At 37.6% G+C, this 27,730-nt stretch overlaps 1 protein-coding gene and 1 non-coding gene across 2 annotated transcripts; both read right to left on the bottom strand.

Moving 5' to 3' along the window:
• Positions 1–210: 210 nt before the first annotated feature.
• On the bottom strand, positions 211–25,744 carry BLK (BLK proto-oncogene, Src family tyrosine kinase). The gene is made up of 13 exons (XM_058164832.1): positions 25,648–25,744; positions 21,214–21,334; positions 19,160–19,202; positions 15,723–15,816; positions 14,958–15,056; positions 13,433–13,536; positions 11,442–11,588; positions 10,085–10,237; positions 9,022–9,201; positions 8,178–8,254; positions 6,114–6,264; positions 2,601–2,732; positions 211–615 (listed from the first exon to the last, which is right to left on the bottom strand). The coding sequence occupies exons 1-13, from the start codon at positions 25,683–25,685 to the stop codon at positions 404–406; spliced, it is 1,551 nt and encodes a 516-aa protein (XP_058020815.1). The 5' UTR covers positions 25,686–25,744; the 3' UTR covers positions 211–403.
• Positions 15,459–15,574, bottom strand: LOC131189428 (U5 spliceosomal RNA). The gene has a single exon (XR_009153035.1). It is a non-coding gene; the product is annotated as a U5 spliceosomal RNA (small nuclear RNA).
• Positions 25,745–27,730: the final 1,986 nt, after the last annotated feature.

The raw sequence follows: 27,730 nt of genomic DNA, 5'->3' as shown, positions 1-27,730 counted from the left end.
AGTAATTTTAATGGTCATATCTGATTCCAGAGGCAATCTGAATGGAAACATTGATTTTAACTGGACTAAACTTACACCATATTTGGATTCTTTCTCATAGTGCGGAAGGTACCATTTCAGAGCAATTGACATGGACTTGCATTCAGGAAGCATGAATAAAAGAATGAGACCCTACTCTTGTCACAAGTTCTTTCTTCTCCAAATCCAGTCTTTATGGTTTACATTATTTTTCACTGGGTGATGAAACCAAAGCCAAGCAAGGACATGCAGTAAATAGAGCTTCAGATATGGATATGTCTTTACTTCTATGACTGGGAACAACTTTGCAAAGTGTAGCTAAGAGGAAATTCTCCCCTATTCCATGCTATGATTAAAAAAACGTGGTAGCTTTGATGAACAAAGGTCAGGACATTTTGGGTTCTGATTCATACTGTTTTTCTGTGGTTGTATAAAAGTCTTCAAGGGTAGATTGGAGGTACTCAAATGTCGGTCGTTCTTCTGGATTGTCCTTCCAACATTTTAACATAATTGCATAAAGGTTAGAGGGGCATGATTCTGGACAAGGTATCCGGTAGCCCTGTTCTATATGCGTGATAACATCATGATTCATCATACCTATTGGGAAGAAAAGAAAAGATTAAACTATTTAGCTTTGCAAATGCATGCATATCCCACCGGTTTCATGAAAAAAAAAGTGCCGATGACTCCCTTAAAAATAAAGGCTAAGAACCTGATGAAATCAAATTTAAACACATTTGAATCTGAGTTAGTAAACAAGCCATTTGAAGTGCATCTGAAGGCAATTGAAGTATATTTTAAGTCAGTGGTTAAGGCATGTTGTGGTTAAGGAAGGTTGTTGAGAGTGTGGTTGCATACCAGCTCCCTCTGTACCTGGATGAAACTGTCTATCTGGACCCATTCCAGTCCGGTTTCTGACCTGGGTACAGCACAGAGACAGTTTTGGTCGCGTTGGTGGATGATCTCTGGAGGGCCCGGGACAGGGGTTGTTCCTCTGCCCTGGTCCTATTAGATCTCTCGGCGGCTTTTGATACCATCGACCATGGTATCCTGCTGCGGCAGCTTGAGGGGTTGGGGGTGGGAAGCACCGTTTTTCAGTGGTTCTCCTCCTTCCTCTCGGGCTGATCGCAGACGGTGTTGGCGGGGGGGCAGAGGTCGACCGCGAGGCACCTCCTATGTGGGATGCCACAGGGGTCGGTCCTCTCACCCCTCTTGTTCAACATCTATATGAAGCCACTGGGCGAGATCATCCGTGGTTTTGGGGTGCAGGGTCATCTGCCGCTGATGATACGCAGCTGTACATTTCCACCCCAAACCACCCCAACGAAGCCGTCGGAGTGATGTCCCGGTATCTGGAGGCTGTGCAGGTCTGGATGGGGAGAAACAGGCTCCGGCTCAACCCTTCCAAGACTGAGTGGCTGTGGATGCCGGCATCCCGGTCTAATCAGCTGATTCCATCGCTGACTGTGGGAGGCGAGTCATTGGCCCCCACGGCGAAGGTCCACAATCTGGGCATTCTTCTGGATGCTTGGCTGTCATTGGAAGATCAAACGACGGCCGTTGCCAGAGGAACTTTCTATCAGGTTCGCCTGATTCGCCAGTTGCATCCCTTCTTAGACCGGGATGCCCTATGCACGGTCACCCATGCCCTTGTTACCTCCCATCTGGACTACTGTAATGCTCTCTACATGGGGCTCCCCTTGAAGAGCACCCGGAGGTTTCAGCTGGTCCAGAATGCAGCCACGCGGGTGATAGAGGGAGCAAATCGAGGCTCCCATATAACACCACTCCTGCACAGGCTGCACTGGCTTCCAGTGATCTTCCAGGTGCAATTCAAGGTACTGGTTACCACCTTTAAAGCGCTTCATGGCATGGGACCTGGCTATTTATGGGATCGCCTACTGCGACCGATGGCCTCCCAGCGACCAGTGCGCTCCCACAGAGTGGGCCTCCTCGGGGTGCCGTCGGCTAGACAATGTTGGCTGGTGACCCCCAGGGGGAGGGCCTTCTCTGTGTGGGCCCCAACCCTCTGGAATGAATTACCACCTGGTATTCGCCAACTCCCTGATCTCAGGACTTTCCGACGTGAGCTGAAAACATGGCTGTTTCATCATGCAGGACTGGCCTGATAGTTTTAATTGGGAATTTTAAATGGGTTTTAAGGAATCAGCCTAAACTTAAATATTTCATTTTAAATCATTTTAGTGTTTGTAAAATTGTTTTAATATGGCTGTAAACTGCACTGAGTCCTTCGGTATAGAAATATAAACAAATAAAATAAAATAAATAAATAAATAAATCAGGCTAGAAAGCTCAAGACTATTTATTCTAGTCCCACCTTAGCCATGAAAGCCAACTGGAGACCTTGGGCTAATTACTCTCTTCCAGTCCAACTCACCTTACAGGGTTACAAATAAATAAATAGTTAAAATAAATATACAATGATGAAAAGCTGTCTAGTACTGGGCTGAACAATTAACCTAACAATAACTAACCCTTTTGAGCTTTTACCCATAGTGGAGGAATCATAGAGAAGCATTGGTTCAAAGCAGTGAAGGGTGTTAAATTGCAGCCTGCCTTACCTGGATAGGGAGTCTGTCCATAGGTAATAATTTCAGTGAGTAGAATTCCAAAGGACCAAACATCAGATTTGATTGTGAAAAGTCCATAGTTAATTGCTTCTGGTGCTGTCCATTTGATAGGAAATTTGGCACCTGCCATTAAAGAAGTCATTTAAAATGAAAACCTCATAGCATAATTTGGTTCTGAATATCTATTCTGAGTTTCTTTGCTTAAACTGGATAAGATATTCCAAGGTGTGGGAGTATGAACAAGAACATAAATATGCCAGATCAGGAACACTTGACCAGTTCACTGATACTGATTACTATCTGGGGATGTGAAGAAGTTCAGCACTGAAAGTGAGTCTACTTGGTCAATTTATTTATGCATTGGGCAGTTTAGTGCAGCCAATATATCAGAGCCAGTTCAGTGCATTGGTTAAGGCATCAGGCTAGAAACCAGGAGAGTGTGAATTCTAGTCCTGCCTTAGACACAAAGCCAATCACTGTCTCTCAGACCTAGGAAGGACACAATGACAAATCACCATATCAGATAAAATTTAGGAGTTAAGGCTATGTTTTTACATGCACTAGATTTTGCATATCTCAATTCTATCCAAAAATCACTTCTCAAGTAATATTTTAGGTCTGCAGGGAGGAAAGTAGGTACAGTGTGTCAGATAAAGGAGAATATGTTCTCCTTTCAAGGTTAGCTATTTCAAATCCTATGCATAGGAGAATAGTTGGGCTAGGCAATATCTGACTTTATTTATTATTTTATACAGTGTATATGAATATTACTTCTCATGTACTAGATATCTAAGCAGTATATAATAATGATGGCTAGGCTAGGTTGGTTGTTGCGAAGTCATGTCCAACCCATCATGATCCCATGGACAATGTTCCTCCAGGCCTTCCTGTAATCTACCATCTAATGGAGTCCATTTAAGCTCCCACCTACTGCTTCAGTGACTCCATCCAGCCACCTCGTTCTCTGTCATTCCCTTATCTTTTGCCCTCAATCTTTCCCAGCATTAGGCTCTTCTCCAGTGAGTCCTTCCTTCTCATCAGGTGGCCAAAGTATTTGAGTTTCATCTTCAGGATCTGGCCTTCTAAAGAGCAGTCAGGGTTGTTCTTCTCTAGGAATGACCAGTTTGATCACCTTGCAGTCCAAGAGTCTTATCCAGTACCATAGTTCAAAGACCTCAGTTCTTTGGCACTCAGCCTTTCTTATGGTCAACTTTCACAGCCATACATTGCAACTGGAAAAACCATAGCCTTGATTATACACACTTTTGTTGGCAGGGTGATGTCTTTGCTTTTAGTATGCTGTCTAGATTTGCCATAGCTTTCCTCCCCAGGAAATAAATATGGAGGAATGGATAAACAACAAACAAGAAACCATTTGTCTTTCTGTCCCTATTTCTAGGCTGTTTTAATATATAGGATTATAAGATACACTCAGGCTATTTCCAAGCATTCATTGATCTCCCAATAATCTTTTGTCATAGCAATGTGATCATTTCCCCTCTCTTACAATCTTTCTGACATTAACTAACTTACTAAAAGTAATAAACCTACATGTTTATTAGTAGGACAAAAATGGGATAGAAATTCTCTGGGGAGGGGGAAGCGGCAAACTTTATTTCGGATATCTACCTTCTAAGACATTTATTGCTTTAGAGGTAACAGCCAGCATTTTGACTTGCACTCAGAGATAAATTAATAGCTAGTGTAGCAATTACAGTAACATTATGTGACACACCATGATTGTCCAGTAAGTAAGGGGCAGCTCCATTCTACACCAGCTGAAATTTCCAGGTGGTTTTCAGGGGTAGTCCAATTTAGAGGAAATTGTTATAATCTAATAGCAAGGTGTCCTGCCAAATAGATGGGGAAGAAATGGAGCCAGTGACAGATTTTATTTTCCTGGGCTCCAAGATCACCACAGATGGGGACAGCAGCCAAGAAATTAAATGACACTTGCTCCTAGGGAGGAAAGGTATGGCAAATCTAGACAGCATACTAAAAAGTAGAGACATCACCCTGCCAACAAAAGTGCATATAGTCAAGGCTATGGTTTTCCCAGTTGCAATATAAGGCTGTGAAAGTTGGACCATAAGAAAGGCTGAGCACCAAAGAATTGAGGTCTTTGAACTATGGTGCTGGAGAAGAATCCTACAAGTCCCTTGGACTGCAAGGCGATCAAACCGGTCAGTCCTAGAGGAGATCATCCCTGATTGCTCTTTAGAAGGCCAGATTCTGAAGATGAAACTCAAATACTTTGGCCACCTAATGAGAAGGAAGGACTCACTGGAGAAGATTGAGGGCAAAAGAAGAAGAGGACGACAGAGAATGAGGTGGCTGGATGGAATCATTGAAGCTGTAGGTGGGAGCTTAAATGGACTCCAGAGGAAAGTAGAGGACAGAAAAGCCTGAAGGAACATTGTCCATGGGGTTGTGATGGGTCGGAGACAACTTCACAATTTAACAACAACAAATAGCAAGGTGACTTAGGGTGTGGGTGATCATCTTCAGTTGTACCATGTTCTAAATGATATGGAAGAGCAAATAGACAAAGTCCTCTTGACTGAGGCCTCTGCCCATCTGCTCTTCCCAGCAGAAGGACTCCCAGATTGCAACCTGCTTGTTCAGAGATATGATGGGAAGGAACCTGCAGACGAGCCTTCTCATTGGTTTTCCTCTTGTTTTGAACAGCCCACCCATTAAGACAAGAACCTCCCCACTCTTACAACCTTCTGGAGAATGGTTAACATCTGGGTGTTCTGGTAGGACCTTAGAGATTAGTAGCCAAAGTAAAATCTGTGTCATTAATGATATTTTTTTTGTGATTTATACTGTATTTTATTGAATTATTTGAATTATATTGTGATTTTATTTGTATATCATACAGAGCTGTGTAATGAGACTGTTTATAAATCAATTCTCTTCCCCTCAATGACAAACAAAACAAGCTTTAAAGAAAACTCTCTACCTTCCACTCTTTGTTTTTAGCAGCTTCTCAAACTATGTATTAGAGGCAGAGCCATATTTAAAAAAGATACATTAGGGAAAATTGGATATAGATGTGATCCAAGCTGGAGTATAATTTTAATATAAAGCCAGGCCTTGGGGCTCATCTTAAGATAAAGGGAGAGAAGTGAAGGACATTTGGGAGATAATGAGAAGTATCAGAAAATTAGCTGTGCATGAGTTTGTATATTGGAAAGTTCCAGAATGAATGAATGAGGGGAATAGAATAAAATAGTCCTTTATTTATGTGTGTGTGTGTGTGTGTGTGTGTGTGTGTGTGTGTGTGTGTTTATGATTGCAACAGACAGCATTCTTTTGTAGACTGGTTAAAGTGGCATAAATTTCAGTTATATTGCTAAAGGCACAGAGCGTGGATTATGGAAATACCACTCAGGTAATAATCCTTGTGCACAAAAAAGCAAATCTTTTACCTCCAGACTTTTCTTGTTCAGTGGAATATGACCCACAATTCTCTTTCTTTTACCACAAAGTTTCACTAACCTTCCTTTGCAAGGTATTCATTCTCTATGAGTCTAGCCAGGCCAAAATCAGCAACTTTGCAACAAAGGGAGTCTGAGACCAGAATGTTGGCTGCCCTGAGGTCTCTGTGGATGAAGTTCATTCTCTCAATATATGCCATCCCTTCAGCAATCTAGGAAAAATAAAATCAACAGTGAACATATCTGGTGTTGAAATGATCCAAAGGTTGTCTTGCTCAATGAGCAAGAGAAGAGTTTCTGGGTTTGGTGATGGTAACGTGTATTGTCCTTAACAGATCCATTTGGGAAAAACACTTTAAAAAATGGAAAATTGAGTAAGAGTATATTCCAAAACAGAAAAAGCCTTTTGGCTTTGCTTGCTGCTTCTGGAAATGAAACCCTGGTCGTCTTCTTCTTTTTCTTTTGCTCTTGCTAAGCCAGGCATCTTATTGAAAATGACTGGAGTGACTTTCCTACTGTATTAGCAACTAAGATGCAATCCCAGATCTTCTGCCAGCAAACAGAGCTGTTTAGCCCTGATGTTCTACTCACCCTTGTGGCTTTTTATTTTTATTTTTTTTTAACTAAAGGGACACTACATTTTTTATTCCATACAGATTTGTTAGGGTTTTTTTTCCACACAGTTTCAAAAAGGATATGAAAACGTATTTTCCACAACTATGTCGTATGCTTAAATTGATTCGCTTTTCGTTCAAATGCTGCTCACCTCAGTGGAAAATTGAGCGCCCAGAAGAGTGTTATTTCCTGTCCTGATCTCAGTGTGATAAAGGTTGCAGTCTGGTTTCCTCTCAATGTACTAGTGAGGCTGACCACAGGACCAAGTGCACATTGATAGCCTTCTAATTTTAACTTTTGCGTAGAAATAAGGGGTGATCGCTGGGTGTGCCTGGGGCCTATTTACACAAATAACACTGTTGTGATGACATTTGCTATTAGACGTACATTTGGTGGTCAGTTGCTGCTGTGTTCATTATGCAGGTAAACAATTTGAGATAAACTGGCATTTCAATCCATGTGTGCTTTATATTTCATAGAAAGAACTCAAAGATGTATTTTACGGGCTTCTTCTGCATTCAGTCTTTACTACAACATTGTCAGGAATGTTCGGCTTTGAAACTATGATCTCTCCATGACCATTTGATGAGTGTAATGGGAGGGTAGGCAGAGTCACCTTATCGAGGAGATGGGAGGCATTGAAATTTAATACATAAAATTGAGCCTGAATCTTCAAATATGATGTAATAGCCAGGAAACCTCTTGTTTGGGCTCACAGCCATATTCCTTCAGAGATTATCTGCTGGAATTTACATCTCAGGATCAGGAAAATAGCTTATTTGTGTCTCTTTTTATTATTTCTGCTTTTTCTTTTGTTTTTCTTTTGTCTCTCATGTGTACCCCTTCGACACATTTTTCCCCCTTTGTCTTTGTCTACTCCTTCACATCCTCTCATTTCAGCTCTCTTGGCAACACCTTCCATTTCTTTTTCTCTACCACCTAATCTATATGCCAATCGCTTTTGCTTTGGGCTATTCCCCACTTGCATCTAATCATATCAGAAACATCCCATGGCATCATTGTTGCTTTTTCATGTCCTCAAGATGTTGCAATCAATTTGTCTTCAGCTCTTCCATGAGATGCCCTTAAGTTCTTCCTAATTGTATCAGTGTTTTCTCCTTAAGCCAAGAGCAACTTGTGGTGGTTTCAAATTATGTCAAATCTGACATGCTTTGCTACCCATCATGTTGACAGTATAGGGGACTGATCTAGTGCTTTGTACCATTTCATATCTGTGCTCGCCTGCTTCCTTCCCTTCAGTTCCTAAGCACTTCCCTAAAGCAATTAACCTCTCCTCTACCTTCTCTTCCCTTCCCCTTCCCTTCTTTCCTTTCTGTCTGCAGCCTTTATGCTTCTCCGTGTTATCTTTTCACCATGTTCTCCCACAGATATCTTTTTCTTTTCTTTTGAAAAAAGTTAGATTGACAGTGATTGGGGATTCTACTGTTATATAATTGCTAGGTTGAGAAAATATCAAGATTTTGTACCATTAAAGTATTAAATAATTTACCTGAGCAGAGAAATCTATCAATTTTGCAAGAGACAGATTCTTCCCTTGATTGGTGCTCAAGAAATCAAGCAGGCTTCCTGTCCAAAAATAAAAAAGCAATAAAAATATAAGGACATTTTTGGTTGAAATAAATATTCATAAAGGTGGATGTGATAATACTGTATTAGTTAAGCCAGTTTTCAGCTGGTATTTGGGTTCAGCTTTAGACTGTGATTCTTGCCAAGGGATGAGACTCATACCACTTAATTAGTGATTTTTAAAAATAAATAAATCAGATTTTAAGTGATTTTGTAATGGTTGCATTATCATATTACCAGATTGGGAATTCATCTCTTAGAATATTTTTCTATTTGTTGATTCTTCAATAAAATTTTGTGTATATATGCGAATAGGTTTACTATCAGTGTAGCCTGTCTATGGCAGACCCTTGAATTAACTAATTATATTGTCAACATTACTCAATTCCTCCTTGAGAAATGGCTGGAGGAAAAAAAAAGACCAAAAAAAAAAAAAAGACTAGATGCTTCCCCCCAAATGGGGCTCTGTTAATAACAGAGTTCCTGTACCCAAAATATGAACAAGGTAAGGATGGAAGAATTACAGCCATGTTGTCTTCGTGGCAATTTCCACTTTGCAACAATAGCATACAAACTCACTTTGATAGTTGCATGTACTGTGAACCTGTGTTGAAAGAGCAGGGAAAATAGACTGCTCCAAATATTTGGGGTCATTAAGCAAATTGCAAACATTTGGGAAAAAATGCCCCTTAATCAGATTTGGCCTCCTTAGTTCATATCTATAGCATGATAGAGATCCATTAGAATGATTAACAAGACTTACTTACCATTGGCCATGTATTCTGTTACAATATAAATTGGCTGCTGGGTCACCACAGCATGCAATCGAACCAACTTGTTATGCTGCAGTCTCTTCATCAAGTTGGCCTCAGCCAAAAAGGCATCGGGGGCCATGCTGCCTTCTTTTAATGTCTTGACTGCAACTTTCACATTGTTCTTGTAATAACCTGCAAAAGTGGAAATTAATGACTATCAGGTAATATTCTATAAAACATAACTAGATTTATGGGCAAATGGTGGCTCTCAAACCTAAAATCAGCAGCCCCCAGAACATTCCAAGTCTCCCCAGCCACCTTTTGGGAGCAAACCACTAAATAAGACTGTCAAAGTTTCCATCAAGTTTTCATAGGAAACAAAAGAAAAATGGGAGAAGAGAAAGGTCATTTTAAACCATGGAATCATAAACTCCATGAGGAGACCCTGTTGACCACATTTTCCTCATTAAGAACTTTTTTTTTCAATATACTGTATGGCAAGAAGTTGGAAGCAAGGATGTGACCATTTATCAGGCCAGACTGCTTGGTTCAGTGACTGGCTCAGAACAGTTGTATGAAACGAAGCAACATAAAAACAAGCAAAAAGCAATTCAAGCAAAAATAGAACTAATCTTCTCTGCTACAACTACACCACTGTCTTCAAGCTCCAACCTCAGCTTCTCTCAGTGTTGGGGGAAGATCTGGAAGGCATGATCTGATAGCATTATTTTAACCTTCTTAAATGGATTGCATTTAAATATCATAATTTTGCCATTTTTTGTAAGCACTTTATAAAGTTGAGACCAAATAAAAATCTAAGATTTCCATATAGTAGCTTACTTCCTCTTCACATTGCCAGAGCCTTCAACTGAAAGGCAAGAGTTCATACTGTATATGGAGTGGGCAGTACCAAACTTTTTTCTTTCTCTTTTAGTTAAATCTTTTTGAGAAAGAGTAGAAGTAAAAGGAGGAAGAACAAAATACCAATGAGTAAATAAAGGATTTACTAGATTTACTATCTTACTAAGATAAAGGTAAATAAATCATGGAGGTTCCAGTATCAGTCTTAACTTACCCATCCACACCTCACCAAACTGGCCTGCTCCCAGTTTCTTGATGAGTTTTATGGTGTCTCGTGGGATTTCCCATTCATCAGCAGCCCAGGGTATTTCTGGAGTCAGAGACTTGCATGGATATCTTAGCCTCTGACACAAACCATTATCGTTTGCTGTGCAGGATGACACAGAGAGGAAGCAGGACAAACCAAAGGTAACTTTTCAGAGAATAAGATAACAAAAATCAGTTGGACAGTTCCCCATAGTTTTGAGGTTTGGAAAAATCATCTCTGTCCCCTAAGGAAGAAGAGAACTTTCAGGTCCCTTTCCTGAAGGTAGGGAAAGAACCAAGACAAACAGAGAGTTTCACATTTTGCTTCATGACTCTGCCCTTTAAAGCTTTTGATCCTTTCATAACATTAATAGTAGAACCCTGATACCCAAACACTATACAATGGAGGAAATGCATCAAATGCATGAAATCATCATCATCATCATCATCATCATGAGAGTTCACTTGCTCCATGCTGTATATTTAGGGAACAGGAATTATTCAGATCTGCTGTTCTATGGTGATCTTACTCATGCAAGTAGGATGTGTAGGTGAAAAATACTAATGCAAACTGGTAGATCTCTCGGTTTTGTCCTCACTGCAGTCTTTGAAATTAACAAACAATATGTTTCATACAGCACTGATGGATTTCAATTTCCTCCACCTTTGAGAGAAGTGGAAGGGGAATAGTCAAGTAAGTTTTGGGAGTACAGGACAAAATAAAAATAACCTGGTATTTGGAAAAACAAATCTAATGCAGAATTCAGTACAAGATGAAAAGTATTCTTGGACTATAATTCTATACATGGGCTTTTACTGCATATAAAGTTTGGGTTTCTCTTAAAATAAGAAGTTAACATTTAAGTCTGGGTTTGATTTGCTAATCAAGGATAGATTTCTTAGATTAGGCAAAATTACTGCAATTTCCTGTTCTGAGTTATAGTTCATATTATATTGATGACTTAATTCGGTAGATCTAAACTACAGTCAGCTTTTTAAACTGATTTTTATTTAATTTAACGTTCCATTTATCTTTTTTCTGTTTTATTTTCTTGATTGTACTTTTAAATATCTAATCAAAATCAATTTAAAAAATAATAACATCAATACTTTTTTCCCCCATATGCTTACATTGGCCATCTCAACTCTTGGCTCTTCATTGACTTTGGACAATCTGAACTGACTTGTGTTGCAAACTGTTCAGCTTTCTTCATATGTTACAAAGAACCCACAGAACTTAAGCTAAATGTTTCTGCTCCTATGGAACATTCTCTGCTTCATGTCTTATTAAGTATGAATCTGACAGGTATCAGAAGTATTCTTACTGGAATAATGCTTGACAAGCTTTTGCAAAGAAGAAAATGTAATCCAGGGGCAGATGTAGTATCCACCTTGATCCATAGTGGAGATTTTGTAATGCTTAACAATATCCCCTTGAGAGACAATGTCTCTAACAGAAAGTGAAAATGCACCTGGAACAAGAAAAAAAGAGAGATTATTTATTAGCGCTTAAATTGTGCCATCAGAAGGAACAGTCTATCATAGAGGGAGCTATTCCATCCAACATGTACCTTCCAGGGCAGCAAATCTCAGAATTCCCAGTACCTGCAGCATTCTGGGAAGTGAAGTGTCAACTTGTCTGAAAAGTGCCAGACTGGAGGAAAGTACTTTTGAATTTTTAGCAACATCAGAATATAGGATCTGATTTCATGTGACTAAAGACAAAGCACTGAACAATGAAAAGGAGACTCCTTATCTGCTGAATTCTTCTGAAGCCTGATTCCTCTGTACGACCCAAAGGCATATCCTCCTTTGTGTTATTTAATGTGAATATTCAGTTAATCACTGCTAATCTGAGATGGATAGAGGCAGAGAATCCCTCTACTCCGGACCATTTCCATTTTGTCTCTCTTTGGAAAGCAACATATTTTGTAGTCAATCAATCAATCAATATATCAATCAATCAGAATAGAGTTAGAATGGACCTTGGAGGTCTTCTAGTCCAACCCCCTGCTCAAGCAGGAAACCCTATACCATTTCAGACAAGTGACTATCCCAGGGGTGAAATCTATTTACCTTCCTTACCATTTTGGAAGTGCATGCACTGTGCCCACGCACTCACTTTGGTCTCATGTGCACACACATCACATGCATGCGCAGACCTTCTGCGCATGCGCAAAGCCTTTTGCGCATGTGCAGAAGGTAAAAATTTCATTATTTCTTGGTTAAAACCAGGAAGTAATGAAACCTGGGTGAGTGGGTGGAGCGTCACTACCATCGCTACCACATCGCCAAACCACCAGCCACAATCGCTACCGGATCGCGCAATCCGGTCTGATCCAATAGCATTTCATCCCTGGACTATCCTGTCTTTTCTTAAAAATCTTCACTGATGAAGCACCTACAACTTCTAATGACAAGCTGTTCCACTAGTTAATTTACCCCACCGTTAGGAAGTTTCTCCTTAGTTCTAGGTTGCTTCTCTCCTTGATTAGTTTCCATCCATTATTTCTTGTTCTGCCCTCTGGTGCTTTGGAAAATAAGCTGACCCTCTCTTTTTTGTGGCAGCCTCTCAAATATTGGAATACTGCTATGATGTCCCCCCTAGTCCTTCTTTTTTCTAGACTAGCTAAACCCTAATCCTGCAAGTAAGCTCTCCTCCCCTTGACGTTGTGGGAAGAGATTAACTTTGGTAAGCCAAAATCAGACAGATTGTGAGGTAAACTGTAGTTTACAGTTTACCTCACAATCCATTTGGACCCACTGCCAAACCTTCTTCTCAACAATCTTCCCTAGAAAGAAAAGATTGGAGAGTGAATGAAAATTATTTAGAACTCTTGGGTTCAGTGAAAACATCTTGAGGAGGGAAAAAAAGGTGGGACCACTGACTCTGTCCTATTACTGTATATACCTAGTCAAATGTCATCTGCTGGCTGGTGGGAGAAGCAAAATTGAATAAACAGTTGTTTGGGTTTCTGTTTCTTCAAGAATGACAGATTCAAACTCAACCCAGCTAATCACACAAGGCCTTCAGTTATCTCAACAGGACTTGACCAGTCAGAATCTCAAACTCTGGATAAATCTGAGTGACTTTACCCTCAGAAACTAGAATAATTCTCATAAAAGCTCTGCAGATGATCTTGCCACCTGCCTTCCCCAGTCATCTTTAAACAATCGCTAGACCGCTATCTGTGGAGAAGATCCAAATGAAAAAACAACACACTTTTGTTGTTTTTATTACCACTACACAATCCCTAATCTGGGCAGCTCATGCAAGTTTTACCTTTATAAACAAAACGATTCTACAACTTCTTACCTGGAACACTTTCGCTTTCCCTTATCAAAAATGAGCCTATATTGTTGCTAGGCATCATTAATAAACGTTCAGCATCTTTTCTGTTAAGGCCTTTAAAAAACCATCTGAAAAAGAAAGAACAAGATTTTTATACAATGATTCCAACTAAAGCAGTTTTTTTCAGACTTAGCAACTTCAAACTTTGCTGGGGAATTTTGAGAATTGACATTCACACATCTTACAAATGTCAAGTATGAAAAACATTGAGCTTGATCAATTAAAAAAAAAAGCCTGGAAATCCAGAAAATTGCAAATTATAATGGTTTTCCCCTAGCTTTTCCCTAAGTTTTATAGTGAATTCAGAAGTTCAAAAGTGTTATTTAATGCTATGTAATCTTTACAATTTATTTTTATATGTTTTGTATTGAAATGTTTAAACTTAATAGACAATTGCACTGATTTGTTCAGTGGAATATATTAAATGTCTCCTGAAAATTCTCTATTTCTTTAATTAACAGCTTCCACTTTGCTTTCATTTTTATTTCACTTTTGCTTCCCTGTGTTTGTCCTTTAAATCTGTACTTGTACAGCCCACACACATTTTTCTGGGATAAGCTGTATTAAGCTAAGTGAAGATGCATACGGTAAATATGCATATGGTTATTTTTGTTAATTGGTCCCTTATAGGTCAACTACATTCCTGAAGCAGCCATTAATAATGCACAGCTTGTAGGTGAAACTTTATTTTCTTCCTTGCCAACAGACCAGTTCATCTTATCGCTTTCTGCTGCTAGTTTTTTGTGATGTCAGCTGTATACTTTGGGGGAAAAACTCAAATGAAACCAATGAGTATAACGATATTCATTGTCCTCATTGCAAGGAAACAAACTAGTACAAAGCTACTAAGTAAGGGGTCAAAAAAAGAAAGAAAGAAATAGGCTAAATTTATTAATTAGAAAATAATTATACAGGTCTTATTAAAAGAAGACTTGAATAATAATAATTTTATTTATTTGCCCAACAATTTAGCTAACTCTGTAGGAAGCTGTCCAGAAAATGGAGCAGCCTGATGGTGGAGGCCTACCAGTTGACCCTGGTGGGTCTCCTGCTAACAATATGGCTTTTTGCCTTGATCAATGCTTCTTGGTTAACACCTCCATCCACCCACTCCTGCTCTCCATGGTGGGCACTGCTTCTGACATAGCCTTAGAGTCCATGGGAGCAGCAAAAAGGTCAATATCTTCTGGTGGGGCGGGAGGGACGGGGACTTCCTGAGGAAGAGAAGGAGGATGGGACTGGGTCTAGGTCTGGACACCTCATCAGAAGGATCTCTCTGCTGGCCAAGGAAGGGGAAAAAGAGTGAACAGAGGAAGCATACGCACAAACATATATGCATGTACACATGCACACATGGATAATGATAATTGCTTGTGTAAAGATTATGATGGCAAGAAGCAGGCTAAGATATCACCTAGAATTTCCACAAGATAGCAGAGATAAATTCTTTGCATGCATCGCAAAACTATCAAGAGCTCTCCAGACTTACTCTTCTTCTTCCAGGCTGTTCATGTAGACAACGAAATTGCTAGGAATGTAACCCTGCTTTCCAGTAGTAAGGGATTTTGCTAACCACCACTCCCCTTCACTGTGAACAAAATGCAAAAGTAATAAATAAATAAACAAACAAACAAAGTAGACTGAATAAAGAATTAAGCTCCTTTTAATCCACTTTGAATAGGATACACTTACATATAGGACAGAGGCCTCCGAGTAGCTATTATGACATTATGACTGACTAGCAATGGGAGGAATGTACAGTTTCCTGAAATCTCTTCTGAACATTTCACGAGCAGCAGTAGCAACAGCATTTAGACTTATATACCACTTCACAGTGCTTTTACAGCCCACTCTAAACGGTTTACAGAGGCAGCATATTGCCCCCAACCATCTGGGCCCTCATTTTATTGACCTCAGAAGGATGGAAGGCTGTGAGAATCAAACTGCTGGCAGTCAGCAGAATTAACCTGCAATACTGCTTTTTAATCACTGCACCACTGTGGCTCTTGCTTCAAAAATTAGTAAAAGACTCATAAATGTTCCTCTCCAAGGAAATCTTTAGTAAAAGGTGAAAGATATATACAATCTGACGAGAAACCAGAGTGTGGTCCAGATTAGATGCAGATGAACAAAGCAAGCATAATGCAGGAGTTTTCTTTCTGTCCTGAGTATTTGAGAAGTATTTTTCTGCAAATGATGGCAAAGAAATATTGGGACATGATGAAATCAGTCAAAAGCTGATAAGTGTACCCACCTGCAGAAGACTTCAAACTTCTCTCCTACAGTTAAAGGCAGATCTCGATCACTCATAGAGATGAAATCATATTGTGCTATTACATATTTCTTCCCTATAGCATGAGACAAACAGAAACATTGATTGGGTCTAGAGTAAAATATAAATAAGAACTGGGCAAATGGCTCAAAATGTCAGTTAAATCAGGAGAGGTTTCAGATCCTATTCCTTATTAGACAAAGCCAGAGTGGGGCCTGAATGATCAAGGCTTAATAATCTTTTAATAATAGTTTTCACTTGAATGTAACATTTTTGAAACCGGTCCTTATATAGCTAGTTCCAAGGAAATCCAGTAGTGGTTTAATTCCTGTTTGCTTCCAGAGCAATTTACTGTCATATTTTTTAAAAAGCAATCAAAATTATTTACAAGAAAAATAATAATAAAAGGAGTAATTACCTGACAGCGTTTCTTTGCTGGGACCAGCAACAGCTAAGTAATATGAATCCTGGACAAGCTAATAAGATATTACCTCAGCAATCTTATAAAAAGGCACGATTGAGAGCATTTTAACAAACTGCCTCATATTTGGTTTGGTGGCAGCATGATCTCAGATAGAAAGTCCTTACAGAGAGTGGTAAGGACAGCCAAGAAGATTATAGGAAGCTCGCTTCCTGTTATTCAGGATACTGCTTAGAAGCGCTATGTGCTTAGAGCTCAAAGCATTGTTAGAGACCTCACACACCCACTTTACAGTCTATTTCGGTTGCTCCCCTCTGGGAGGAGGTTTCGAAGTATTTCTAACAGGACTTCCAGATTCTGTAATAGCTTTGTTCCCTAGGCCATCCGTCTGGTAAACTCACAAGATTCGTTTTTCTCGCCATGTACATGTTACATCCAAACTAGATTTTTGTTTCTACATGTCATATAATATATGTGGGTATATACATACTTTTGTATCTCTCTCTCTCTCTCTCTCGTCATGTTTATGTAATATATATTGGAGGCTGAGACCCTTTGACAGCTGTATGCAATGAAATTTCATTTTAATGTATGCCGATTAGCGTACATTCAAAGAGACAATAAAGTTATTCTAAGTTCTAAATAAAGAAGAAAACTGTAAAAAAGAGCATTGAATAGACACCATAATCCCATACTCTTGGACTGCAGAGTTATCTGCATTCTCTCCAATTCCTCCTTCCCCTTTTTTGTCTATTCCAGTGTGGCCCTAGAGAGCACAGAGCATGTGTGTGTATATGTCTGTGGAGATTCTCAACCATCCAGGACATAGTTGTCTCAAATATCCTTTTTTCTCAAAAGGCATCTGGACTTTCTTGGGTTTTTTCTTGTGAAAACATTTCACTTCTCATCCAAGAACATCAGAACTGAAGAAGCTTTTTGGATGAGAAGTGAAATGTTTTCAAAGGAAAAACAAAACCAAGAAAGTCCTGTTACCTTTTGAGGAAAAAAAAAACACCTTTGGCACCTGTATGTATCTTCTCTGAAGATTTTGCACCATGCTACAAATTATCACAGGAAAGAAGATTCGTTATATATCTATTGGTCTATATATCTATATATCTAAAGAATGATTTGATGTGTTCAGCCCAGTTCCTCCTTCTCTATTATTATTTTTCCTTCCTTCCTTCCTTCCTTCTTTCCTTCCTTCCTCTAATCATTTCTGAAAATATTCTATGTTGAGATTCTGTATCATTTTTAATAATTATGATAAGAAGTTGAATGGTAGTAATCATAATCACTATTACAACATCATGGTACAAAAGACTTTCAAAGACAGAATGGATATTTAAAGACATTTCCTAAATCTAGAAACAAGAAGGGCCCAGAGGAAGGGGAGGAAATGGAGGCAAGTGGAGAATGCCCTAGTCAATCATTTTAGAATATTTGGATTTAGTTAGATCAGGGCAGGAATGGCTATCCTATGACCTTCCAAATATTTCTCAACAGAAACTTCAACTTTTGCCATAATTGACTTTACTTGCTGGGACTGCTGGGTGTTGGAGGCCTACAGGCTACCAATCTCTATAGTAAGATACAAAAACATGGAGAAACAATTAAGATGTGAGAGAGATTCCAATCATATGGGGCAGCTACAAATAAAGGCCTGAAAGATTCTGGGCAAATGATTATAACCTGAGATACAGTATACCAAATTATAAAAGATACAATGGAATCAGTCTAATATGTGCTAAAATGGCTTCACCCCATGCTTTTGCCTTCCTCAACCAAATGTTCTCTATGTTAGGGATTATTAAGATCATCTCATTTATGTTCTGCTTTCTATTGTCATATTCTTTGTCTTTATATTTATTAAGAATTTTACATAAAGTAAGAGACAATTGTAACGAAGAAAGAAAGAAAGAGAAACTAAATGTATGAAATATAATGACTTTTGATCTTCTCTCCTCTTCTCTAACATATAATTGCAGTTTTCTGTAATTGTAATCCTTCCTCCTCTTGAATGAATGAGTTATATTCTTGAGTGTGACCCGACATGAGATGAGACAGTGACAGCCACATCGTCATAAACATAAACTCTGTCTTTTTAGCTGTAATTGTTCAATACAGATTTTATCCCATTAAACTTGATTTCCCTCCCATCCCTGCTCTGCAATAAAGGTGAAAAAAATGGTTTTATAATTTGAGCGCTTGCTGGTTAATTAATGGATGGTGAACAAGATATTTTTCTAAATATAGGCACTCATGAGACAGATACTTCTAAATCTCACTTTGTCTGACCTTTTCAAATAAAAACCCTTGCAAGCTTCTCCTTTTCAATGCAAAGTCACATGTCTCTGGAACGATATATATATATATAGCTCTGTGAGAACAGAGCTGGGTATTTCTTGTTTTGGATTTAGGGACAGAATGAGGTCATTTTGCAAGCCAAAATATTGAATAGGGGAAGGAGGAAACTTTGATGTTAGGCTGACCATCATTTTGCAAACAAAAGTAGAAATATTCACATATTTCCCTATGAGAAGTTCATGTCTACACTCTTTCTCTCCTTAATCCATTATATAAATTGGTAATTATGTTTTTAACTTGTCTGTCGGTTGTATATTCAGTTTCTTTAGAAAACCATTTATTAAACTTTTCCATTTTCCAAAAGTATTTATAAGAAGCCAAATTCTGAAATTATTTTCATATTAGAGCAAATACTAATAACTCAAAGGCATTATTCTTTGTTCCTAACTCTGATTTATCTTTTTTATTTATTTATTTTTATATTTTATTGTAAACCACCCAGAGTCATGTAAGTGTGATGGGCAATGTAGAAGGGTATAGATAAATTAATAAGTAAAATTGTTCTTATTTTCCACTTTTATGTAAATGTCACTATGTGTTATTTTATTCGTGCAATTGTTGACATCATTAAGCATCATCTGGTAAAAATCCACAATAAATATTCAGAAACAAAGACATAAATCCTTTTTACCTTTACCAAGTTGGTCAGCAGAAGTGATGGATAAATTCTTGCCCTTTGGAAGAAATTAAAAGGAGAAGCCAAGCATTACTTAATTGCATTGAAATGGGATGTCAAGGATACATTTGTATATAATTCTATTACCAAATGTTGTCCTGGGAGCAAAATTCAGTCTGCTGAGAATTTGCTCATTTCAGTTAATAGCAGAAGCCATCTGTTTATCTGTAGAGAGCAAACTGGGCCCCTTTGGAGTTGACTGAATTATAGCTTCCAGCATCCCTCACTTCTGACCAGGTTAGAAGGAGCTGATGGAAGTTGAAGTTTAATAACAACTGGAAGACTACCATTTCTTCCCTCTTGAAATATTACATGTATGCTGAAATTTAGCCAGGATCAGCAAACAACCATATCAAACAGAAACTTTTACATTACTTACCAGTAATCAGGGATGGGAAGATTCAAGTAGACCTCAATTTATAACCAAAACTGGGGCCCAAATTTCTAAGCAAGATATTTGTTAAGTAAATTTTGTCCCATTTTATGACCTTTCTTGCCGCACTTGTTAAATGAATCACTGCAGTTGTTGAATTCGTAACGTGGTTCTTAAGTGAATCTGGCTTCCCCATTGACTTTGCTTATAGGAAAGGTGATCACATGATCCCAGGATACTGTAACTGCCATAAATATGAGTCAGCTTCCAAGCTTCTGAATTTTGATCAAGTGATCATGGGGATGATGCAACAGTTGTAAATGTGAAAGATAGTCATGTCATATTTTTCAGTTCTGTTGTAAGTTAGAATGGCCACTAAATAAACTGTTTAGAATAGAATAGAATAGAATAGAATAGAATAGAATAGAATAGAATAGAATAGAATAGAATAGAATAGAATAGAATAGAATTTTATTGGCCAAGTGTGATTGGACAGACAAGGAATTTGTTTTGGTGCATATGCTCTCAGTGTACATAAAAGAAAAGATACATTCATCAAGAATCATAAGGTACAACACTTAATGATAGTCATAGGGTACAATAAGCAATCAAATCATATTAGGAAACAGTCAATATAAATCGTAAGAATACAAGCAACAAAGTTACAGTCATATAGTCATTAGTGGAAGGAGATGGGTGATAGGAACGATGAGAAGATTAATAGTAGTGTAGACTAGAAGTTGAAGACTACCAGTATTATTAAAATTAATTCATTAGCCGTAGCCATCTAGCCAGTGGTGAGGGAAGATAGGTATATCTGGACATCTGGACATATTATCTCTGCATTTCAGATCTTCCTGGCTACAATTTCCTTTAATTCCAGGGATGTTCAGAAATAGAAGATATTTTAATCAACTTTCTGGACTCACATTTTTACCATCATAATGTCACACCGATATCCTGATTTATGCATACTGTGTTGAAACTGTGAGCCAGTTACTGTATTTTGGATACCAACTGAAGCTGAAGGACAGTAATTAAAAATTGATCGGATTAAAAATTTGGCTGCTGCTGATTACCATTTGACAGAGGCTAATTTCTTTCCTGCCTCTAGGGCAGTGGTGGGTTCACCCCGCTTTGGGCGAACTGGTAGTGGCGGCAGTGGGCGGCTCCACCCACCCACCTGAACATCATCATGGATGCGATGCGCATTTGCAGAAGGTTCTGTGCATGCGTAGAAGTGCTACGCACAAGCACGCTCACAGTTCCAAACCCGTAGCAAGGTAAGTGGAACCCACTACTGTTCTAGGGCATCCTGGAGACACCTGTTTGATTAATATGATCGAACTGCTGGATTAGATGGAACGTTGATCAAGCCCAGCAGGGACTATGCCTGAAATGAATGCTAAATGTTAGTTAAATAATTGAGAAGTATAATGAGAAATCTTTCTAGAGGAAACGAGGTGAAATTCATAGCTGATGGATGGAGATTAAGGTTGATAGCCAGATGGAGAATTCTTTTATTTTTGGAAACTGGACTCAGCTTCTCAAACATATCCATCTGATAGCTAGAATACTTTGCCCAGATGCAGAATTTTAGTTCTTAAATTACTCTTCCTTGAAGTTCAAAACTTACCGGTGGTGCAGGTAGTGGAACTTTCCTTTTCATGGCTGTCTGAGGTTTCTGTCTATATAGAGAATTATTCCTTTCCTTCCTGCTTCTCAGGTTTCTGCTTTCACATAGTCCCATCCTGTCTCTGAAATAAATGCAAGCAGGACTGGCTTTAAACATTTAAATGTGTGATTTCATGTCAACTCAAATGGGATCATTTCATGAATGCCTTTGGTTATGCTTATGGTGTGAGTATTCTTCAGGATTGGAATGTCCCCCAATATTTTAAACATGGGTTAGATGACAAGACACCATTAATTTAGTAATACTATTTTAGTCCTGTATAAAAGTGGCACCGAAGTGCCAAAAGCCTGTTGAGTTTGCAGCTCTTTAGCTGGAGTTTGAGGAATGACTGGAAGATGTTCATGAATCAGTTTTCTTTGGACAGTCTAGTTAAAGGTTATGAACCTAGATGAACTGTAGTATAATGACAGCAACAGTATGACAACAGCCATTCATAACCTGCTTTTTAATATAAATATTGTCAGACTAATTCATATCACAAATCTGATGAAATAAAAAGGACAATGAATATCACTTATTTTAAAGATGCTGAGTTTGTCAGCTGGAGAGCTGGCAGCCTGGGTTGGAGACCCAGAACTCCATGCAAAGGGGGTGAGCTCCCATTACTTGCCCACCTATCAGTTCGAAAACATGAAAATGCAAGTAGATGAATAGGTACCACTTCGGTGGGAAGGTAACGGCATTCTGTGCATCTTTGGCATAGATGACACGGAAATTGTCTTCAGACAATGCTGGCTTCCTCAGTCAAGAAACAGAGATGAGCAATGTGCCTTAGACTGGACATAACTGACAGGGAAATCTTTACCTTCTTTTAAAACTTGTTTTAGTTACTGAACACATGCTCATTTGTTTTTATGTGTATTCAAATGTGTTCTTTTTCAGCTGATTCTAAAATGTCAGCGTTTTACATTTAAACCCAGTGAATGTTCCGATCTTGCTCTTTTTCCCCCTTTTCTTATGCTGCTAATTATCAAATGTAGAGAAATGAGACCAAGCTCATTACATATTACCTAGTAACATCCAGATACTGTTCATGTTCATTAGACAAATTTTAAATGATCAATTCAATTCAATAACAGAAATTATTAATTTAATGATTTATATGAATAAAACTAATTAAAACAATTTACTATATTTATATTGTGTTTAATAACTAAGCATAGATCAGAAATAAAGAAATACCAGTTAATTTAGAATATAGCTGTTCTTGCATTCTGTGCTTTTTATGATATGTTGACAGTAAGTTCAAATATTGAAAATTCCATTATGTGCCACTCAAACATTGTGAAGCATCAATTGAGCTATACTGCAATTAGATGTTCAAGTCAAGTATTAAGAATAAAAAGTCAATATTATCCAACTGAGAGTAATCAATATTTGCTTAATGGAAAATTATTGTGAAATCAACAGAGGCTGTGAACTGTCTGAAGATCTGTGATTTATTGCTGACTTCTGTTCAGGTAAGTTTGTTACCGGCCATATCATTTTAAAACAGAGAAACAGAACTCCATGTAAATTTTATCCATAATAAAAAAATATATGTTGGGATAAGAAGGAAAGTACTACTTTACATTATAATTGTCAAAGAATAAGTTTTCTCTGTGATGGCTGAGAATGATCTGAAGGCAAAACCAGTCATATCAGAATGGTTACTAAGGCACGTTCACATCATTGTTAGGGGATGTGAAGAACTCTAAGAAAAGCTTACAGGCAAACAGGTAACACACACAAACACATACACACACACAAACTCACACACACACACAAAACTAGACAAAACCAGTAACATTCTCTTAAGGTAAAGAAAGTTAGAGATTCAGGATTTTGAGCTTGGCTGTACCAGACAGATACAAAAAGAAATAATTTTAAAGAAAAAAAGCTAACAAAGGGCAAAATTGATGGAGGGGACAATTTACCCTATATCTTTTGCCCCAGGAAATGTTCTCTTATGAGATCAATTTCTTGTATCTGAAATATTAACAGATTTTAAGATTATTTTTTTTATTTTCATCACTTGATCTTTACCATGAATATAAACACTGAATTTTTTTTCCTATTTTGAGATAAATGGCTTTATGTTTCTTCTATGCTATGCTATGTTATATGGTAATAGTTACAAATTTCCATTTCTTTCACATATTTATCATTTTATAAATAATTGAAAATGAAAATATGAGCATTTTATAATCTTTTAATGTTTTGATAGAGCAAAACACGAAATGCCAAAAAAAAAATCAATATTTTTTCCACATTATTTTGTTTCTTTCTGGGCCTGCAAAACTATATCCTTTATGATACCTCTGTGGTCTAATTTTAACCACTATAAATTAACTGAGTGTTATTGATCTAGAGGTTCTTCTCACTGCTTATAAACTCAAACAAAAATCAACGGGGAGTTTATATTATTTTATGTATATTTCTCCTAGTCCACTAAATTGGATAGGCAGTTTTGAACAGCATGCACATTTCTGCCATAATTTCTTCTCAGATAAATGCACTGTTTTGTGCTACTTTCTTAGTAATCCATAATACCATGTATAGATTTTGTCTAAGAACCGTTATATGGAACCATCTCCATGAAAATTGGACCATGAAGTCCAATTTTCAAAAAAGTTGCCAAGATTTGATTCATGAACTGATCTGAGAGTGGGAAAGTAGTTTTTGTGGAAATATGAATTTAGCAAATTCATTTTCTTTTCCTAATCAGCAGCATTACCTCAGGACTGAGTCCAAAAGAATTCAGTATGATTCCTCCCCTTACCTGGTCTAGCACTACCCCATCACAATCACTGCTGGCTATCAACGGCTGTTGATATTCTATTCTATTTTTATTTCCACTTTGGATCAATCCATCACTGTTCAGAAAATGTATAAAGGAAAATGGATGCATCTATTATTTATCCTTCAAACAAAAACAAAAAAGTATTTTGTGCAAACTCAACAGATCTAAAAGATCAACAATAAGTGCCTCACAAATGTAATCAAGCCCAATCCATTCATAGGGACTTAATTATGGATAAATACTTAGATAAGATCACCACTTTGGCGCTGATATTTATATTAGCAATTTTCAAGGATCTGGAAAAAGGGAAAGCACTCAGTTGACTTGAGAAGCGTGGATGTCTGAAAATTTCTCTAGTCACCAGCCACAGTCCTCCTACAAAAATGGACTAAATTCTGCTCTTAATTCTGTAGCCCGTCTCTCCTTGTATTTTTAAGACATCCAATGAACAAAGGAGTATAATTTCTTCAGCATTCAGTGGAAAACTTCTACAACTTCAGTAAAAAATAGTAAACAATAAAAATGGTAAATGTTATTCAGTATATTGTCTGTCATATCATATCATCATTGTAAGCATCCCATAAAGTTTAATATTGACAAATTTAACCCCAAGACTTTAAAATATCACAAATCAGCCACAAATAAAATTCAAATAATATATAAATAATATATATAAATAAATAATATATAATAATATATTTAAACTTAAATATTTAAATCACCAATGAAAATTTCAATATAAATGTCATTAATTTCATTTTTGTTAGGCAGCTTTAAGTTCTTCAGAACCATCCACCATATGCAGTCTTTTCATTTCATTTTGTGCTGCTGTAAATAATGCAATATTGCATTTAATAAAGATCAAGGAAAATATCCAAAATTTGATGAATTTTGGATTCAGATTAAAATGCCAGAGAAAATTTACATTTAAAAAAAAACTTGTGAGGGTGCGTCTTTGTATATAAAATGCATATAAGCAGTTGCTGGCAATTATATTTGTGTGACCATTTTCAAATTTATTTATTTACTTATTAAATTTATATGCCACCTTTCTCATTCTGCAAAGCAGCAAATTGAAAATAAGTGGCTGGGGTTTGTGATAATCGCCAAATTTGCCTGTGACTACCAATAATCAGGAATAATCATTCATCCGTTATTACATGGATACTATATATTATTCAACATTGTATACACATTTATGCTGAATATTTTCATAAAATTAGCAGTCTCTAATATACATTTAAGACAATCTTTTACATGATCGCATACTTACAAAATACAAAAAGAAAGAGAAAATGGATGAAAATTGAGAATGCTAAATCATGTTGAACAAGAGGAGCAGTGAATATAAGTTTGGATAAATGTGGCTGCTCAGAATTATATTTTCTCCTAGTTATGGTTAACATCTGTTAAACTATTCCCACTTTACGGATGGGAAATTAAGTTTAAGCGAATGGCTTATGCTTAGCCCCTGGGCAGGTTTCTGAACACTAAATCAAGAGCTGAAATGAGACTTCTGTTCAGTTCTATGGATCACATTCAATGCCCTCAAATACAGTCCCAATTGGTAAAGATTTAATTCAGTGTCTCACCTTAGAGTTCCTTGTGTGTGAGTCAAAACATTTCTCATGAAATTCCAGAAATCCTCCAGAATTGCTAAAAGCAAAAACAAACCGGGTCTTTTTTTAATTGTCTGCTTGATAAGAATGCATGCAACTAGAGAAATGCTCTAATAATGTAACTCCGCTTTGTCAGTTGACTTCTGTTAGTGGTTTCCTGCCAACACCATCAGAATAACAAAGTGGGACAGGGTTGCTGCTGTCTAAAGCCTTAAGACCAGCAAATCAACTAAATAGCATATTTTGAGCTAATCTTAGACTTGTGGCTACTTCAATGGAAAATAAAATGTCCTCAGGAAGAAACCCGAGAGGACTAGAATGAGCTGTTTTTATGTTTACAGGCCAAATTCTATTTTTTTTTTTTAAAAAAATCTATTTATTTACCTTTTTGTTCAGTTCCCCTAATAGCAATTACCGTATATACTCGAATATAAGCCGATCCGAGTATAAGCCGAGGTCCCCAATTTTACCCCAAAAACTGGGGTAAACTGGGGACTCGAGTATAAGCCGAGGGTGGGAAATGAGGCACCTACCGGTTGAAACCCTCCTCCCTCAGCTGAGAAGGCTGGCTCCCCACCCGCCCTCTCACTGCACCGGCAGGGCTTCCCGTCCGGTAAAATGTAAAAAAAAAAAAAAAAAATATAACTCGAGTATAAGCCGTATAGACCCGAGTATAAGCCGAGGGGACGTTTTTCAGCACAAAAAACGTGCTGAAAAACTCGGCTTATACTCGAGTATATACGGTAATTTTTTCTTCAGGGATAGCATCCAAGAAATAATATTTATCTGAGTCCCTGCCTTTATGAAATAAATTACATTGTGGTAAAATATAATAAATTGATAAACAAAAGAAGTTTTGCCCATAAAGAATGTATACTTTGTCCTCAAAAAATGAGAGAAGTAAATTCCATTTTGTAATAAAATGTCTAATAAACTCTTAATGGTTGGATATTCCAACTGAAGTATCATGCTGTAATCTTTTTATGTCAACCTTGCCCCATTGATCTCATCCTGATATGCTAGACTACAACTCTTCTTTTTCTTGGACACTCCCAGGAAATGTTAGGGGATGTAGTCAAAGACATTTGAAGGTTACCACAATTAGGGAAGTAGGGGGGACTTAAAGAATGGGAATGGATATAGACTGAATAACAAGGGAGTCATGTGTTCTAAATATCTGTCAACAGCATGACAATAACTTTTTGAAGCAGCAGCTGTTACTTTCAAATAGTTTTCAAAAGCAGCTCCATATAAAAAAGAATCAGACTAGGTGTGCCTGCAGAAGGAAGGGAATACAATTGGAAAACTGCCCATGCTACTTCTCCATTTCAAAGAAAATTTTATTTTATTGTCTTCTAGGGCAGGGGTCTCCAACCTTGGCAGTTTACAAGAAGAGTTCTCCACTCCTCTGAATACAACAAAATACCTTATGCCACCAGACTTGAAATCCTGGGTTTAGAAAATTGAGAACTCCGCCGCCTTCGACATGACCTGAGTTTAACTCATAGAATCATCTATTACAATGTCCTTCCTGTTGAAGACTACTTCAGCTTCAATTGCAACAATACATGAGCACACAATAGATTTAAGTTTAATGTTAACCACTCCAATCTTAATTGCAGAAAATATGACTTCAGTAACAGAGTTGTTAATACTTGGAACACACTACCTGACTGTGGTCTCTCCCCAAAATCCCCAAAGCTTCAACCAAAAACTGTCTACTATTGACCTCACCCCATTCCTAAGAGGTCTGTAAGGGGCGTGCATAAGAGCACAAGTGTACCTACCGTTCCTAGAGCACAAGTGTGCCTACCGTTCCTGTCCTATTGTTTCCTTTCATTATATCCAATTAATATAGTTATTAATACTTATGCTTATATATACGCTTATATATTGTATAGTTATTTCATGCTTATGCTTATATATACTGTGTGACAAAATAAATAAATAAAAAATAAATAAATAAAAAGCTTTGAGACTTGTGGACTTCAACTCCCAGAGTTCCTCTTTGCTGGCTGAGGAACTCTGGGAGTTGAAGTCCACAAGTCTTAAAGTT

Source organism: Ahaetulla prasina, chromosome 1 (assembly GCF_028640845.1).
Source record: "Ahaetulla prasina isolate Xishuangbanna chromosome 1, ASM2864084v1, whole genome shotgun sequence".
NCBI lineage: Eukaryota > Metazoa > Chordata > Lepidosauria > Squamata > Colubridae > Ahaetulla > Ahaetulla prasina.
Note: the sequence above shows the minus strand (reverse complement) of the source record. Positions and strands in the feature narration are given on the sequence as shown.